Source organism: Nelusetta ayraudi, unplaced genomic scaffold (assembly GCF_046127955.1).
Source record: "Nelusetta ayraudi isolate G7.1 ecotype Tasmania unplaced genomic scaffold, CSIRO-AGI_Nayr_v1 ptg000063l, whole genome shotgun sequence".
NCBI classification, from domain to species: Eukaryota; Metazoa; Chordata; class Actinopteri; order Tetraodontiformes; family Monacanthidae; genus Nelusetta; species Nelusetta ayraudi.
In genome coordinates this window covers 3397825-3415000 of record NW_027466113.1, presented here as the reverse complement: position 1 = coordinate 3415000, position 17176 = coordinate 3397825, and the positions used below count along the sequence as shown (strand labels likewise).

Here is a 17176-nt window from a genome sequence, read left to right as displayed (position 1 = left end):
GTTTTCTGTGGATGATTGCTCATCTTTTGCGTTTCTTTCAAAACGCAAAACATTTGTTTTAAGATGTGTTGTAAACCTTTTCATAGACCATTCCAAAGCCTTTTGCAAATCTAAGGTTTCCATGCAACAACCTTGTGATTCCAGCCATCGAAACGTGATGATGCGTCTGGGCCTGCAGCTGACCATGGGCTCCTTCTCTCTCACCTTGTTCAGTCTGATTGGAGTGGCCTTTGGGATGAATTTGGAATCGTCCATGGAGGAGGTGAAGTCACAATTCATTAATCAGGGCTTTGCGTTTCATTTTAGTGTTGTGAGAATTATATAGTCAAAAATAAATAAATACATAGGAACCTAGTGAAAAGTTGGAATTGCTTCTTTTTCACACTCTGCCTTTATACTGATGTGCCATATATTTTTTTCTTTCTCCGCAGGACCCTCGGGTTTTCTGGCTGGTAACCGGATTCATGTTATTGGGCAGCGGGCTGTTGTGGAGACGGCTGCTGTCGTTTCTGGGACGACATTTAGAGCCCTCAATAGTAAGTCTAAGTCAAAATATGAACCCTCCTATGTATTTGTTGTTATTATTACCATGCCATCTGCTTTATCATTCTTCTTATGATAACCACATTTTTTTCCCTGAAACTTTTCTTTTTCCCCCACATCAAATCATAAGTGTAATTCCTCCTGTGTGTGATGCAGATCCCTCCAGTGTGGAAGAGAAATCTCAAAGCATCAGACATGAAGCCAAGAGTCAGCTGACGATCTGCCGCCACCCTGTTTATTGGCCAAGACTCCTACAGACTCTCCACCTTCACTGACAAACATCTCAGCACCGAAAACCCCCAGGAATCTAGTTTCTCCCTTGAGCCTTTTATTTAATAGCGCAACAACGGTTGTGTCGCTCACTGTGCCAACAGCTGAGTTTGAGACTTTACGTGTGTCAGCAAACTCACCATGTGCTTCTTTGACCCGTTTTATTTTTGTGATGATCTAATCCAAAGACATTAGAAGTGTTCATGTCTAATTGTGTTGTATAATGACATATGTAGCTAAACCACAGAGTTATTATTTCTTCTTTAATGATGGTTGTGAGTGGTTGAATTTTTATGTGGGTGAGTGGACGCTGAGACAAAGATACAGGGAACAGTTGGCCTACCATGTTAAGAACCCACATGCAGTTTTAGCCTCTTTTAACAAACCGTTACAGAGCTTGCAGCATTCAAATGTGAGAGCTGTTTGATTTTGATCATTTCCTGGTTGCCTTAAACTATTGATATGACAAAAACATAAAGGGAAAAAAAACTCTTTCAGGACATCTAACAAGTCTTGTGTGTTTTCTAATTAGAGTAACTACATTAAAACAATAACTACGGGACGGAACACATTTAATATTACGTTTTGGTGGGAAGAAGGAAAGGAAGGTACAAGCTAAACTTTTCCAAACGGGACGAATGCAGCGGCAGGACTGTTTGAAGTTTTTCACAATTAACTATGTTGTTAGTCTGAAATGGCATGTCAGCAGCCTAGAGTTTCAAGTCCGGGACATCTCGGGGGTGTCTCAAGTCGGTCCCCGAAATATACGGGACAAAGTGAAGTGCGTCCCGTATCAGTTCATTACGGGACAGGTTTTTTAGTAGCCAAATATGGGACAATCGCGTATTTTACGTATTTTATTTTCAAATGAGGTTTTGTCATTTCCCCCCAAAAAACGGGACAAATTGTGTCCCGGGAGAGATTTTATTTTTCCCGGGACAGGTGGTGAAAAAAGTGAACAATTTCGGGGGAAACCGGGACGGATGTCAGTTCTTCTTGATGATGAGCAGAGCTGGAGTGGATATAAAGCACTACACACACTACGTCAAAACTAGCTTGAATTAAATCAATTAGCGACTTCTGCGATGCCATTCTTGAGCGCTAGAGGGAGACGGAACGTAAGAAATAACGACTAATAAATTAGTCGTTCTAAAGTGACATTCTCATGAATTGTTTTATTTTTTTTCGACCATGTAATGCTCACAACACGGTGAACATTTGAATACCACATTAAATGGATTTGAGGGTTAATGTCGATGCCAAAATGTATATTGAATTGGACTGTTGAACTGAATGAAATGCCGCGCATTGCCAACACAGCGGGGGCTCCTTCTATTCCTGCCGCTGTCTGGCTTTGTAACTACAACACTCAGTAACACAGGGAAACTCCTGTGTGAATCATCGCTGATTCAATCACTTTTCTGTCCACCGCCGAGGTTTGCTGAGGAGCTGAAACGGCCCAGGGCTACGGCTGGCTGGCCGGGCCTCTTCCCAGAACGTGATGACGTCACGGCCGGGACACGCTGCCCGAGGCCGACTAAACAAGTTTTCTACAAGAACTTCCCACGTCAGTTCAGTTCACATCCAGCAGCGGCCCGGACAGACACGAGAGAACAGAGAGAAAGAGAGAACCCACTTACCCACCGACCAACAGCGGAACGTGACCAAGAGTTAAACGGAAAAGTTTTGCCGCTCGAGGACGGACGTTTTCGGTTGAACCTTTTCACTTTTTTTTTTGAACGAGTATTTGCTGAGAAGTGTGTGTGTTTGCGCTCCGCGGTCAGGATGAGGAATCTGTGGTTGTTGTTCCTCGTCGGTCTGGTGGCCACCGTGCTCACCGAGAAGGTGAGTGAGTGTCTTTTCACTTTACTAGCGTGTAAACCGTCGAGGCGCTGGCGATAATTCAACGTTTTTAAGTCAAAAGACGCTCGAGTTGTTGTTTCGGTTCACGTCTTGTGAAGAAGAATTGTCCTCGGGAGCTTTTAAAGCGCATGAAAACAAAGAGCCGCCGCTGGTTGGTGTTTTGTTTTTTTTTCTTCCCTTTTGTCTCGTGTAAAACACTAAAAATGTTTTAGCAACGTGTTTAAAACATACGTTAAACGTTAGTGTTTACGTTTCAATACCTTTTGTATCTTCTTCAGCATTTTTTTTCTTTCTTTTTTTCTTTCTTTTTTTTTTTTTTTTTTTTTTTACTAGAAACGACTTATACCCCCACTCCAAAAAGAAGAGGGGGAAAAAAACAAACGTGATTTACACAAACCAAACGGCCATTATCTTTATAATATTTTAGTTTAGCAGATTAACACCGACTTTATTCAGGGCACAAATCAATTCGGGCCGTTGATTCCAAGTTCAGTCACTCGGTCAAAGTCTGCGCAGCTCAACTATGAATCACGACTTCGACTTTTAACCATAAACCCTTAACTGGAACTGGATCTGCGTGAATGTGACACCGAGGCAACAAAAAGTCCCAGCGGACGACTTCCTTCTGCTTAACTTGGCAAATTCACAAAATAGACAATTGTCTTCCCTCTTAGTATTTCCTCGTGTGTGTGTGTGTGTGTGTGTGTGTGTGTGTGTGTGTGTGTGTGTGTGTGTGTGTGTGTGTGTGTGTGTCAGGAAAACACCTGGAAGTGACAGGCTCAAGCAGAGCTCTGTCAATCATCACAGGCTTGCTTGGAAACATCCCCGTTGTGTGATTTATTGACTGTGAAATTCCCAAATTTGTGACCATGGAGCTTTGCCACCTCCCCCAGACCTGCGTGGTACTATTGATTTATGAAGTATATACACCATGAAAAAAGGAACAGAGACCTCCTAGAGAGTGCCCTCTGAGCAAAAACTGCGGGGATTGTTAGTATTTATTTATTTTTTGTCAAAAGCCCAGGACGCAAACGCTGTTGTAACACAAATACTTCCTGGAAAGAAGCACTTTGGAGGAGGGAAGAAAAAAAAAAACCTTGCTTGTGTGCCATGAGCTGAGGTCATTTTGTGCTCGGCACTTTTTTTTGTTTCCCCCTCTTTACTTGATGCCACTAATGCATGGATTCCGCCGCTGCAAATTGCTGGGCGTGAGACGTTCTGGCCAATTGCAGCCCTTCTCTTCCCTCAGTGCGCGGTGGTTGTACAACCAGGGGTTTGGTCGTCCTGCCGCGGCCACCGACGCTCACTTCCCAAAGGGTTGTGTCGAAAGCGTCCCGCCGCCCGTGACTCGCTGCGAGCTGCCGCTTAGTGGTGTCATTTTTGGGATGGATGACTCACGGTGAGTCCTGCCGGGCCAGTCCAGACAGGTAGGGAACCTCCCCCCTCCACCAGAACAGGCCCGGGGACGGGGTTTTCACCGGCGCGGCTCGTGTCAGTTATTCATTTTTAGAGTGACGCCAGACCACGAGTCAGGAGAGGAACATCCAGTCGGGGGGAGGAAACATTTGAAAACCTCATCGGCGAATGAGGAAGATCGGAGGTCGCGACCTGCGGCGGCTGTGTGACGCTCGATGGCCCGACGCGTCATCGCCTCTTTGTTAACAGAGTTCCGCCGTTAGTCACACGGCTCACCGCAACCAGACAAGACCGAACACATCCAGACACGGAGCGTTTTTCCGTAACGTGCGGGACTTTGATGGAAGCAGCGCATCATCGAGGCGTCTTTGCCCATCCCGTGGTCGACTCGTTTGAAATGTTCAAGATGTTTGAACATTTCAAACATCTTGAACACAACAATTCTAGGCTTTCCAATCAGGACCAGAAGGTTGGAATTGCGTCAGATGTTGTGGATATAAAAGGCTGCACAGACGGTGGTGCTGTTGTTGTTGGGGGGGCGGGGAGGGCGTGGGGGGATGTTTTTGTCAAAAGGTCTTCAGAAGTCTTTGGCCAATGTGTGAAGTGTTTGCTTAGCTGAGGTGGCTTGTTTTTATTCTGTATGCGAGACCAGGGATGGGCCATCCTTCCCTATTGTGACTGGTGGACCACAATGGGGTCTAAAATGTGATGGATGGGGAGAGCAGGAGCAGATGGATGGAGTGTATTGGTGACCCACCTCATTGGAGAAAAGATATACCATGGGAAATGTAGAAAACGTGCATTTAAAAAAATGGACTAAAGCAAAGCTACAACAAAGTCAGTGTCTTTGAAGCCCCATGGTATTTCACTGAAAGAAAATTGATGACATACGGCTATTTTACTGTATGTCTTACTGACTATTGATATCATTTGTTGTAGTTCAGCGGGCCGGATTAAAACGTTTGAACTGGCCACAGTTTGCCGATGCTACACTATGTGACTTCCCCTGTCCATCCCCTCCGGAGACAATAACTGTTGGCTGCGCGGCTCCATTTACCGTTAGGGGGTCAGATGTTTTACGAGTGGAGTCACAGCCTTGGTCAAACACACACACACACACACACACACACACCCTTGAACGTAACATTGTGTGTGTGTGCTGCTGTGGAGGTGGTGCTGACAGCTTATTGGTCGACTCACGACTGTTACACAACCTCGATGTCGGTCCGACCTCACCCTCGTTCTCTCTCTCTTTCTCCCTCTATCTCTGTCTGTCTGTCTCTCTCTCCCTCCCTCTCTCTCTCCTTCTTGAACCTCACTTGGGAAATATTTTATTTCAATAATTAAAAACCTGGCAGGCACAAGAAATGTGTCTTGGTTGATCATACAAGATTTAATATTGTGTTAACACAGCCGGTCGAACATCAGCGCCGTGTCATCACCGTGGTCTCGCTGCGTCCAGAAAACTGTCTTCACTTCACAGGCACACCAGATGGCTGCATACCGTCTGTGTCTATATGAGCATATATGTGGACATACAGTGTGTATGTTCCCATAGATGCTTATCTTCTCAGTTACTCAGTCAAGACCTATATGCGTTTTGAACCAAAATGCTATCTCAACCATATACATATTAAATCTCATCAATGTCATTTCAATGGGTCATCGAGGTTGCTAGCTCGTCAGATGGTTCTATAAAATCTCAGTTTGTCCAAGTTTAGCACTAAATCAAAGCGCGGCAGTGTTTCTAGAAGTGGATGTAAGGTTTGCACATCCGAGGCCATAAGCACTACAGCTGCAAAAAAAACACACAACGAAACACAACTTGAACGACAGAGAAAAATAATTTCTCTACTTTCTTGATGCTGAGAACTCTTTGTTCTTAGTTGGTTTTGGAGGCGACCTTGCACATGTAAGCGGAAGTGCAACTCCTCAGCGGTGCCGTGAGCGACTGGCCTTAAATGGTCGTCCAGCTCCTCCTAGCATGTAAATGGTGTGTGCTGCTCTCTCCTCACACACTGATTTCCAGATCTGCCTCAGAAAGCAGACTTGAGTTTGACTGGAGATGCAGGACAGCGCCAGCTTGAAACTCACTCCGCACACATGAGCTGGTTTAGGCGGCCAGCGATTGGGAGAACTTCCAGGGATCTGTGCCCAGGGCTGTGTGAGGGTCTGGGCCACTCTGGGTTTTGACAAGTGCAGCATCTGTTTTTCCAATCACCCCCAGTGGAAGACGGCAAGAACGCAGCCTGCTGTCTGGGTCACTGCTGTGCTCACGAGAGCCGGCCGTCTTCTGAAAATGGATATTGATGCTCGTCCCTTTGGCCCATTTCAACACGTTGTGAACGCAAACATCTGGTTTTCATCTTGGTGTGTTTTCCCCTCCTCACATCTTGGATAAAATGAGAATCAGATGCCTCAGAAAGAATAATGCTCTTGTTTTTTTGTTTTTTTAATCTTCAGTAAAAAACAAAAAACAACCCGCATGCAGGGTTTGAATTGTGTTGAGTTTTCGGAAAAATAAATAATTTGTTAGCTGTTTTTTTTTTAGTTTTTTTTTGGTCAGATTCTGTTTTTCAGAGGCATCTCAGTCATAGTAGTGGCCATCACACAGTACGTTTCAACTAAATTTATTTTTATTTTATTTTTTCAATTATTCTATTTCAAATATGCAAATTTGACAAAGCTTCCTAACTTCTAAACAATTCCTTTGCATAAAAGAAAAAATATGCTCAAGAACCCTAACCCTAACCCTAGACCTTCTACATACTTATTCATATAGCATTTATCTATATATTTATATGTATGTATGTATGTATGTGTATGTGTATGTGTATGTGTGTATATATATATATATATATATATATATATATATATATATATATATATATATATACATACATATATACATATATATACACATACATACACACACATACGACCACTTTCACATAAGCTCATCTGTCTCCCATCCTAAACTGACAACATGTCAACACAGCAACTACTTCTGATACCTTGATGAAGCCCAAATGTACAGTCGGTGTTGCTCGCCCTCTAGTAACCCCTCCAGGCATGAGAAAAGCTCATCCCGGGCCGCTCGTTCCACTTTCCGCAAGGTCTCTTTGTGATGTCACTAAGGGCCACTCGTAGCTCTCCCTCCACTGAGCCGCTCCTGCAGCTGCCTTGTTTTGTGCTCCCTGCCAAACGTGTCGACGGTCCAACGAGACATCGGGATTTAGCAGGAAGCCCCGAGTGTTGTTGTGGGAGGAGCCGAGAACTGAGTTTGGTGTGGGAAAAAATAGCTTGAAGCGTCAATGCTGTAAAAGTTTTCCACCAGCTCTTCCGCTTCCTCTTTTCCTTTCTTGTGCTTTTTGCGAGGCCCAGTGCAACAGTGCAGTCCCTGTCCCCCTCCGTCTCCCTCTGTCTGCGGCCCTTGGCACTCCCTCCTTCCTCCGCCTCTCAGCACCTGTGTTAGTGGAAGCATAGCGCACATACCAGACATACCTCCGGCCTCAATGGGCCATATTCATCCCCGTCTGCCAGTGTTTGGTCTGCCCCGCTGCTACTAACATCTGCTCAGCCCCTCTCGCCTCCCGCACTCTATCCCGCCGCCGCCGCCGTCGGCCTCTTTTCTGTGTGTGTGTGTGTGTGTCCTAATCTTATTGACACGCTCATCCCTCCTTCTCTGTAATGCGTTACAAATCACCACCACGGCATAGTATGATATATATGTGTGTGTATATACATATATATTTATATGTATACATATAGATTTATATGTATATAAATGGAGGAGGAGAAGATGGATGTTGGTGTCTGCTGAATGGTGATGATTCGTATTTGTAACCCTCTCTCTCCCTCTCTCGCTCCCTCTTCCAGGTCCCCACCACCCCCCTGGATGACATGTACCTGGAGGGCAGGACGTCGGGCGACTTCCCCGTAGACGACGAAGACGGCGACGATGGCGGTTCAGGCTCGGGATCTGGAGACGACAGTAAGAAACTTTGCCTTGTTTCTCTCCTCTTGTTCTCCTCCCTGCAGAGGAAAGTTGTGTTCTATCTATAAGGTCTATAAGGAAGCTTTTAAATCGTAATTTCAGTGCTTTTCAGTATGTAAGTGCATTGCTGCCACACTGGAAGAAAAAGTAGTTCTCAGTATCACGTTTTTACGTGATCATTTTTGCGTTAAAACGTGGAACTACCGCGTTACTGCGTGAAACTTTCATGTTTTAACGTGATCATTTTATTACAATTGTCACGAAAAAACGTGACAGTTTCATGACATTATCACATAAAAACGATCGCATTAAAACGGAAAACTTTCACGCAATAGCGTGATGGTGGCACAGGGAAGGGAGCTTCTGTTTACGTCTCTCCCAACCGCGGGGATGCTGTTGTGCACTGGACTCTCACATCACATCCTGTGCGCACCTTAAATCTCATGCAACACAAGACAAATGTAACGAATCGCCCGTAAATGAAAAGAGGCAAGCACAGGCGCTGCACTGGACTGTCTGTTCATGCGTCTCCAACTGAACTGGAATGTTATCCATTGATCTCCTGCTGCTTCGCCATGGCTGAAAATCTGCATTCGCCACCGTCAATACTACTTCGAGCGTGTGTACAACCCCATGCATCTCAAGATCCACCCTTAAAGTACACATGCTAATATTAATGACATCAACCTGCTCATTAAGTTCAGGATCTTGCCGTGTCTCAATCCAGTGAAGCTTTAAGTGACGTTGATTTGAATTGTGCCAAAGAGCCATCGTGCCTTATTTATACCTCGATTCGTTTACTTTGGATTCAAACGTCGAAATTATCGTTTAAAAACGTGAACATTTCACAAAAGAATGTGATAGTTTCACGCTGTAATATGAAAATTATCACGTAAAAATGTGCAACTTTCGCAAAATAACGTGATAGCTTTACAAAATAACGTGATAGCTTTACAAAATAACGTGATAGCTTTACAAAATAACGTGATAGTCTTACGAAGTAACGTGATAGTTTCGCGTTATAGCATGTAAATTATCACGTCAAAATGTGAAACCATCACGAAATAATGTTATTTTAATGTTATTTAATAACGTTAATAATAACGTTATTTCTTGAAACTATCACGTGTTTTTTAGTGTGGCAGCAACGCACTTCCGTACTGCAGTGATTTATCAGTTAAATATTTTTCCTATGACGACGGTGTTTGCGGTCTGTTTAATTTCCATGACTCATTGCAGAGGTATGAGACAAACTGCTTGTGCATACACACACACAAGCACACACACACAGACACACACACACAGTGCCAGGTGTTTGTCCTGAGGTGATGTGGTGTCAAGCAGGTGAAGTTTTATAAGGGAAGTGTGCAGATGTCCGATGGAACTCGGTTGCCCCACCTGTCTGCCCACAGTACTCATCCAGCGCGTCATCAACCTCACTGCTTCAACGTCCAGTCAGGCTCGCACTGCTCAGGCCCTTCCTGTTAATACGCCTTTTCTTTAAACAAATACACAGAGTTTCGTATCAACTCCGTCCGCCTGTCTGAAAACGCAGAAACTGGCAAATGAATTGAAAAATGAGAAGGAAAAAAAATGACACTCGCATTGTTAACTTGACACGTGAAATCTCTCATCGATTTTGTCAGACTGGATGGTCCAGGAGGAGAAAGTCATCAGGATGACCGACTTCTTCAGGACCACGCAGTCCAGCGACGTTGACGGTGCAGCGCGGCAGCAGACCACTGTCCCATCAGCCACTGCGGCGCCCAGCCAGCGTCCCACCACACTGAAGGACCTGAAGAGCCCAGACGCAGTCACTGACGGGGCCAGCGAGGCCGAGGAGGTACAGCTGGCTTCACTGTCTTACAGGAAGAAAACCTCTTTTCACACGTGGGCTGTGCCCTACATCGCCCCCTACTGTCACCACACGGTCACTGTGTAGGCGGCTTACGCCATTTACTCTTGGCATCCGAATCCTGAGTGAACGTCGGCGTTCACTATTATAGTCTCACTCAATGTATCCCACAATGCATCACTGAAAGTAGGGTCACTCGCCCGGCAATATGTCCCATCATGCATTGCGCTAACAAGTTAACTAGCTAGTTTATCATTCACTGTATAGTGGCTACACAGAACTGCCCGTAGAGGGAGCCACTGGGTGATTTGGGACACAGCGATGGTCTCCCAGGCGGCTGTGAATTTTTTTAGACCTTGTTTGTTTACACCTGCAAAGAAAAGTCCATAACCGGTGTGCGACTGCGTCTTCCTCCAGGGTGCAAATGTCGAACCGACTGCCGACTGGTTCACACAGGAGCCCACGCGTCCCAGTCAGACCAGCAGCACTGCTCCACGCAATGTGGATGAGGTGGATGAGGTGGATGAGGTGGAGAACAACAGTCTGGACATGGGGACGGTGGCGCCGACCATGGAGGCCGAGGACGTCCTCCCGACTGGCGAGCTGGAGAACGAGATCGTGGCCAGCGACGGCCGGGGCAGGATGTACGGCGCAGGGAGAGCCACTGGTGAGGATGTGACGTCGGAGAACATGTGGGAGCGGAAGGAGGTCCTGGCAGGTGAGGATGACCTTTGACCTTTGCAGCGTTTAGCGGCTAGCCAGCTAGCTAGCAGGCTCTCACCGACTGACCCTCGCTCTACTCCTCTTCTTCTTCTTCTTCCTCCTCCTCCTCCTCCTCCTCAGCGGTGATCGCCTGCGGAGTGGTGGGCTTCCTGTGCGCCGTCCTCCTGCTGACGCTGCTGGCCTACCGCCTGAAGAAGAAGGACGAGGGCAGCTACGACCTGGGAGACACCAAGCTCACCAACACGCAGTACCAGAAGGCACCTACCAAGGAGTTCTACGCCTGAACCCACCAAAAAAAAATAATTAAAAAATGGGGTGGCGGGGGTGGGGGGGGCCGCAAGTGGAATGTGTCCGTTTCTAATCAGGACTTAGGATATTGATCGAGAAACTACAGTTTTTTTGTTTTTTGTTTCTTTATTGTGGGGGGCTGCTGGGAGGTGTAGGAGCTCTGCAATCATGCTTCTCTTTTTTTCCACCTTTCACACTCGTTATTTCGCGTCCCTCTCGTTCCGTCGCACAACGACACGAGGACGAGGACGAGGACGCGTCGTGTTTTCTTCAAGGATCCCAAACGAAGCTGTGCCTTTGAGAGCCTCACTACCTCTCCGAGCTGAACCACACACACTGGGCCGGACTCCGCTCGCTCTGCTGCGTCGGAGACCACGTCGAGACGCCTCGGCTCCTCTTCACCCACGGCGTTCACACACTCAGACTCACCACTCGCCTTGTTTCTGCTGTTCGTACAGAAGCAGCACCGCGCCCGCGGCGTCGGAGTGTCGCTGCTTCACGTTCCCGCTATTTGAGGCCAAATTTGCTCTTTTCGTTCTTGTTACATTTCTTTTTTTTTTTTTTGTACGATTATTTTTTTTTTGCTGAATTGAATATGTTTGTTTTTCTTTGTTGTCATGGGAAGTATCCAGTATTGGTATGAGATTTTATTACTCTGCAGGTACTTTTTTTTTGTTATTCTTATTTGTTTAAATAGATATCTGACACCTATAAGATGGACCTGAATCCAAACTGTGCTTTATTTGTCTTTTAGCAGCTTTATTGTTTTTTTTTTTTTGCTGTTTAGAGATTATATTTCTGCGAGCCGTTTTAAAATTGACTTTTATTCAATAATAGTGGCGGCCTTGAATCCCTCTGCCTTGCTTTTTGTCTAACGTTAGCTCTATATTCAAGGCGATTTTATATGCCAACCGTGTGTAGCAAGCATGGGACGAGGATCGCCACGCACAGCTAATGACTACAATTACAAAAGCGTAGAGGTTCACCACATTCCTGTCGAAACGTCGACTTCACAGCTGCAGCAGCAGGTTTGAACTTAGAATGGACAGTCGGCGCCTCGCGCCTCTTTGAATTTCTCCGCCCGTAGCTCGGCTACAGCAGCGTCGCGATACAGCTCAACCCCAGTTGACTGTGAAACTCCTGTTAAACTGTGAAAAGCAATGTAACTGCCTGGACTTTTACCCAATCAGGAACGGATTCACTTTTTATTTTTATCTTTATTTTTTTTCTCGCGATTCCATGGAACGCTACTCTGGGTGGAAGCACGCGTTTGACGTGTTTCCAGATCATTGGTCGTTACCTCAACCAGCCGTTGTTAGGAAGCAGGGGAGCGACTTGCGGAGAGAAAATGTTCAGCGGCAGCAACAACAGGGTGGTTTTTCCTTTATTTTTATTTGTGTGAACCCTGTAAATATATATTTTAATTAAAAAAAAAGCTGACTATGTACAGTTTCCAAATTTGAAGTAGTGCATTATTTTTTTTTCAGTCATATCCCCCCCACCCGCCCCCCGCCCAGACACTTACTAGTATTACACATATTAGAAATGTTATAGCTGCTGTGTTATTGTGTGTGTGTTATTGGAAAGGTCAAAGATGTAATTGGAAAAAAAGAATAGCTTCAGCAATTGATGTCTTCTAAAGGTAATAGGTTCAGCTATTAACATACAGAGTGAAAGAGCTTTGTCTTTTATGAAAGTGCCCCATCGAGAGAGAGAGAGAGAAGAACGATCACCTTAATCCCCCCCCCCCCTCCCTGTAACCGAGGCTACCTAAAACACTTGGATGTTTTTTTTTTTTTACTATGGAAAGAGTTTTCACACTTGCACGCTGCTTCATCACTCAGGCTTCAACACACAGGATAATCTCAGTGCCTCAGAATAACCTTTTTTTTTTTTTTCTTCTTCTTCATGAAGAAGAACGGGTTCAGACAACGGGTTCACACTTGCTCCCAATCCAGCTCTGTTTTCGTTGACTTAATTTATGTGCATTAATTTATATTTGCCTATAATCCAAGTTGATTGAATCACTATACAGTATTTGTACATGACGTGCCTTCTGCATTACTTGTATGTTTTTGTGTCATAGCTGCTCGGCTTTATTCAGAATACTATTTTCTCTTCCGAGTTAATGAGGGATAAAGTGAAATATTACACTTTTGTAAATATATGAAAGCTTTCACATTCATCTCAGTCACCGTCGATGATGAATTGACTTTCAAAACATTAACCGCAACGCATTGAGAGAGACAAAATGGTGTCAGAGGCACAAAGCGGTCAACGGAGAACTATGTTGCTGAATAGATGTTTTGTATGAGGGTCAATACTGAATAAAAGTTCTGGCTTTTATGCAATTCTATTGCTGGCGGTCAAATTATTGCGTTACTTGTCTTAACAAAAGCACAAACATTCCTCTGATTCTCTTATATCCAGAAAACTCCAGAGTTATTATTCAACTTGCCATCCTCAGTTATCATTATAGTATTACAATATAATTTCTTGGGCAACTTCTGCATTCAGAGGAGACTGTGAAAACAGAGGGAGTGAAAGGCAGTTGCCTGACAGTAAGTTAACGTGACTATGTAAGCCCGGTGGCTATAAACACAAAGCTGTAACAACCAGTGTTTCTTTGTGCATTTAGAATAACGTACAATAGTGCAAGAGAATTTCACTGTTGTTTATAATTATTATAAACAATAATTATACTCTTATGTATAAATCCTGGGAAATTTACAGTGAATTGCACTGTTTGCAGGGGAAGAAGGTTAGTGGTGAAAAAGGCTAAAAAACAACAGCAGAAATTGAAGAGAAAAGCTGTTTTTTTCTATTTGCAGGATAGTCTTGTTCTTTTCACATCATATAATATCCATTTGGTTGCATTGCGTCCATTGTTGTATATTACGGTAGAGTTTTTATCCAATCATATTTCAGCTAGCTTGTGTTGCCAGGTGCCATGAAATCTGCCTTAGGCCAGCAGAACCGACATAGCAGGCTCCTGTTCGCTGTAAGTGAACGGAGCTCAGTCAGTTGTGATAGCCAATCAGATTTCAAGTTTGCCAAGGCGAGCTAGCTGGCCTTATGCTGAAATTCACACGTACGCGTCCTGTGATTGGATCAGAAGCCCTGAGAACCTCTAAGACTGAACTCAACCCAAAGATCCATTTGCCACCACAGCGAACCCACAACGGCTTTTTTGTGGGTGAGCTTAATAGTATACAATAAATAGCTTCATATTGTACAAATGCAAAAACAAATTTTAAATAAAAAAAACTCATCAAAATAGATTGATTCTGATTTAAATTTCAACAGCAACCTTTTTCCACAAAGTTGTTATTTTACTTTTCAAAAGTAAAATAATAACAATTAACCAATTAAGTCATAATATGACATCATTCAATTAATGAATGACGTGTTGATTGCAAAAAAATCTGTCTTGAGACTCATTAAGTTTGTTGGTTCTTTTTTTAATACAACATCAAATACAGTGAAGATTATTTTTTACAGCATAGAACAGGATTTGTTTTAATCATTGGTCGTGTGGAGTGAACACAGTTAAGTGTTCTCTCTGCCGACTGGACCACCAAAGACTGGACAGTTTCTGAGGGAATCACACAAATGGCTTCAATGTCACCGTATGGTCACATCGACCGACTGGTCGCTTCATTGTTGAAGCCACAGAAACTCAGACATGATCATATCAGACACGATCAGATCAGCTCCACCAGACTTTGTTTAAATGGGACAGGTGTGATCATTCCCTAAATGTGTAATCAGAGGAGAAAAAGGAAAAAAAAAACCTTGAGTCTGATTGTTGTCTGATGGCAGCAGAGTGACAACATTGTTGATCAACGTGGACCAAACACAGGAACGATGTCGCCATCCGGGTCTCCACTGTGTGTCAGTGCTTCAGATTTTCTTTGTTCCTCTCCTTCCTTTTTTATTCCATCTGTGGTCTGGATCTCATTTCATCTTGTAGTCTTCAGGCCTGCAGACAGTGAGTGACACGAGGCAGCACATTAGCAGGCGTTCAGGTCTGGGAAGAGAATCCATGGATAAAGAGAGTAGCAGTAGAAGTAGTCGTAGTAGTAGCAGTAGTAGTGGTGGTAATAGTGGTTGCGGTAGTCGAAGAAGTAGTGGTACTAGTGGTAGTAGTAGTAATAATAATAATAATTATTGTGTGTGTGTGTGTGTGTGTGTGTGTGTGTGTGTGTGTGTGTGTGTGTGTGTGTGTGTACGTACGGCGTCCACAGCCGGGGGAAGGCGTCCACCTCCTCCTGCGTGTACTCGCTGAGCTTGCGGGGGATCTCTCTGGGCTGAGGCAGCTCCTCCGTCAGGTTGGCCCGGATGTCGTCTGGCAACTCCTGGTGGAGACGCCGGGGAGGTGCGGGAGATTATTACACATCGCAAAGTACAAGAAGTGAGTCAAAGTGAAGAGGAAGAACAGCATAAGCGGGAAGGGGGAATTGGTGGAACCAAGCGGCTCGGTAGCATCACACTGCAGCTCTGACATTACTGTGAACTAGAAGAGCGTGTGTGTGTGTGTGTGTGTGTGTGTGTGTGTGTGTGTGTGTGTGTGTGTGTACTCACGCTCTCGGAGAAGATGTGCAGTCGCTGCATCATGGTGCGGCGGAGCAGGTTCCTGGGCAGCATGCCGTAAACGGCCAGCTTGACAATCTGGAGACGGGAGGAGAGGAGACGCAGTTACAATGACAGGATCTGGAGAACTAGCGCAGGTCATTTCTCCCTGCAGCCAACAGGGTGTGCAACTGCACTCGATAAAATCATCTTCTCAAATACTTTACACTTCATAAAAGTGCAATGTTATGTTATTAATGATCCAAAAAAAAAAAAAAAAAACTCAAACTGACTGATTGTTTACTTACAGCTGTTGGGTCTTTGTGGTGAAGCTGGGCAGCCGTGACTTGTTTGAATCCACCAGGGTACCTTTGGGGGAATGGGGCACTTACTTACTTACTGTGAACTACAAGCGCTTTTAAACATTTCAGCAGACACCCAATGTATCTTTACAATACGGAATCACATGCAAAAAAAATTGCGGATATCAACCATTAACTGTATAATAAAGAGAGATAAATCTGACACAGAAGAAGAAGAAAGCACTAGCGGACACACATGGACGCACACTCACCCTGTGTGTGATGAGTAGACTTTCTGTTCCCATTTGTTTCCAGAGAACGCAATGTGCTTGGCGTTTATTATGACGACGTGGTCTCCGCAGTCACCTGAAAGCAAAGGTGTTAACTTGTGGACACTTTGTTTTGTTGATTTGTTTTACTGTCCCTTTTTTTTTTCCCCAGAACCACACACATATGCCTACTTCACCAACCCGACATCGAAAATAAAGAAAACCAAATTAAATCAACCTTTGAGCAATTCATGGGGGACTTCTAGACGCACCCTGACCGGTGCCACTCTGCGAATGATACGACAGAGCGACCACCATCTAGCATCCAGTGAGCCTCTGCAACACAGCCTCATTGCTGAGGGGAACAATTGCGATTTTCCAAGTGTAGGAGGAGGCACTCACTCAGTGCGTGGTAGATGGGCTTGTGTTTCCCCTGCAGTCTCACGGAACACATGGTGGCCAGTTTCCCAGGAGGCTGCAACCTAGCATCAATCAGGAACCACGAGCGAGCGAAGGTCGCCCATTGCTGCAAAAAACCCAAAAGTATATATATGTATATTTTTGTCAATAATTTATTCCGCAATTAAAGGTCACTATTAAAATGACTGGATTGTTAACAGTTAAAAGAGATCGTTTTAGGTACTATAACTTATGTTTCAGTAACATACAAAATAGTCAAAATATGACAGGTGATGACTAATGTTCTAAGAATAGGTTGAAGGGTCCTCTTATATATTACAACAACATGATATTCCACAAGGAAGTCGTTCACTAATCCAAGCAAAAACGAGGATGCGTCCGGCTTTTGCCAAGAAACAACATTCAACACAACAAAATTCCAATAAAATACTAAAAAATGAATTCCTGTGAATGGACCGTGTGTGCGTACCTGAGCAGATCTGGAGAAACTTGACATTTTGATGACAGGCGCTAGCACATCCTTAAATGCTTGTGACCCTCAACTCGCGGAGCTGGTTCTTTTACAAATGTATCTCGAGTGAAACAGGATCTCAAACAAAGAAAGGTTCTGACCACATACAAAATCACGCGAAGAGCACAGAACGAATGCGTCACGGGT

General features: G+C 44.6%; 3 protein-coding genes across 4 annotated transcripts in view; 2 read left to right on the top strand and 1 right to left on the bottom strand.

The window, feature by feature from the left end:
• The window catches only part of mrs2 (magnesium transporter MRS2), an 11532-nt gene extending 10219 nt beyond the window's left edge, over positions 1 to 1313 (top strand). Inside the window, exons 10-12 of the mRNA XM_076040909.1 lie at positions 145 to 262; positions 432 to 536; positions 700 to 1313. Of these exons, the coding sequence (XP_075897024.1) occupies positions 145 to 262; positions 432 to 536; positions 700 to 759 (283 nt within the window). The 3' untranslated portion in view covers positions 760 to 1313. The remainder of the gene's footprint in view (positions 1 to 144; positions 263 to 431; positions 537 to 699) is intronic.
• A 1133-nt stretch (positions 1314 to 2446) lies between these two features.
• The window catches only part of LOC142898253 (uncharacterized), a 38790-nt gene continuing 24060 nt past the window's right edge, over positions 2447 to 17176 (top strand). Inside the window, exons 1-5 of one of the 2 annotated variants that reach the window (XM_076041102.1) lie at positions 2447 to 2658; positions 7972 to 8086; positions 9736 to 9932; positions 10362 to 10662; positions 10788 to 10968. In XM_076041102.1, the coding sequence (XP_075897217.1) occupies positions 2599 to 2658; positions 7972 to 8086; positions 9736 to 9932; positions 10362 to 10662; positions 10788 to 10951 (837 nt within the window). In that variant the 5' untranslated portion in view covers positions 2447 to 2598 and the 3' untranslated portion in view covers positions 10952 to 10968. Of the gene's footprint in view, positions 2659 to 7971; positions 8087 to 9735; positions 9933 to 10361; positions 10663 to 10787; positions 13312 to 17176 lie in introns of those variants that run through there. The other variant, XM_076041101.1, reaches the window with a different exon arrangement.
• mrpl13 (mitochondrial ribosomal protein L13) lies at positions 14409 to 17105 on the bottom strand. The gene is made up of 7 exons (XM_076041074.1): positions 16988 to 17105; positions 16501 to 16624; positions 16102 to 16195; positions 15836 to 15896; positions 15540 to 15626; positions 15192 to 15313; positions 14409 to 14937 (listed from the first exon to the last, which is right to left on the bottom strand). Exons 1-7 carry the CDS (start codon positions 17012 to 17014, stop codon positions 14913 to 14915), a joined length of 540 nt encoding a protein of 179 aa, XP_075897189.1. The 5' UTR covers positions 17015 to 17105; the 3' UTR covers positions 14409 to 14912.

Bases quoted from the DNA above. Each gene is read 5' to 3' on its own strand.
- mrpl13 (XM_076041074.1), bottom strand. From the start codon at position 17,014: ATGTCAAGTTTCTCCAGATCTGCTCAG. The intron at 16,625-16,987 runs GTACGCACACAC...GGTTTTTTGCAG, and splicing joins GTTTCTCCAGATCTGCTCAG to CAATGGGCGACCTTCGCTCG. The intron at 15,627-15,835 runs GTAAGTAAACAA...TCCCGTCTCCAG, and splicing joins ACCACAAAGACCCAACAGCT to ATTGTCAAGCTGGCCGTTTA.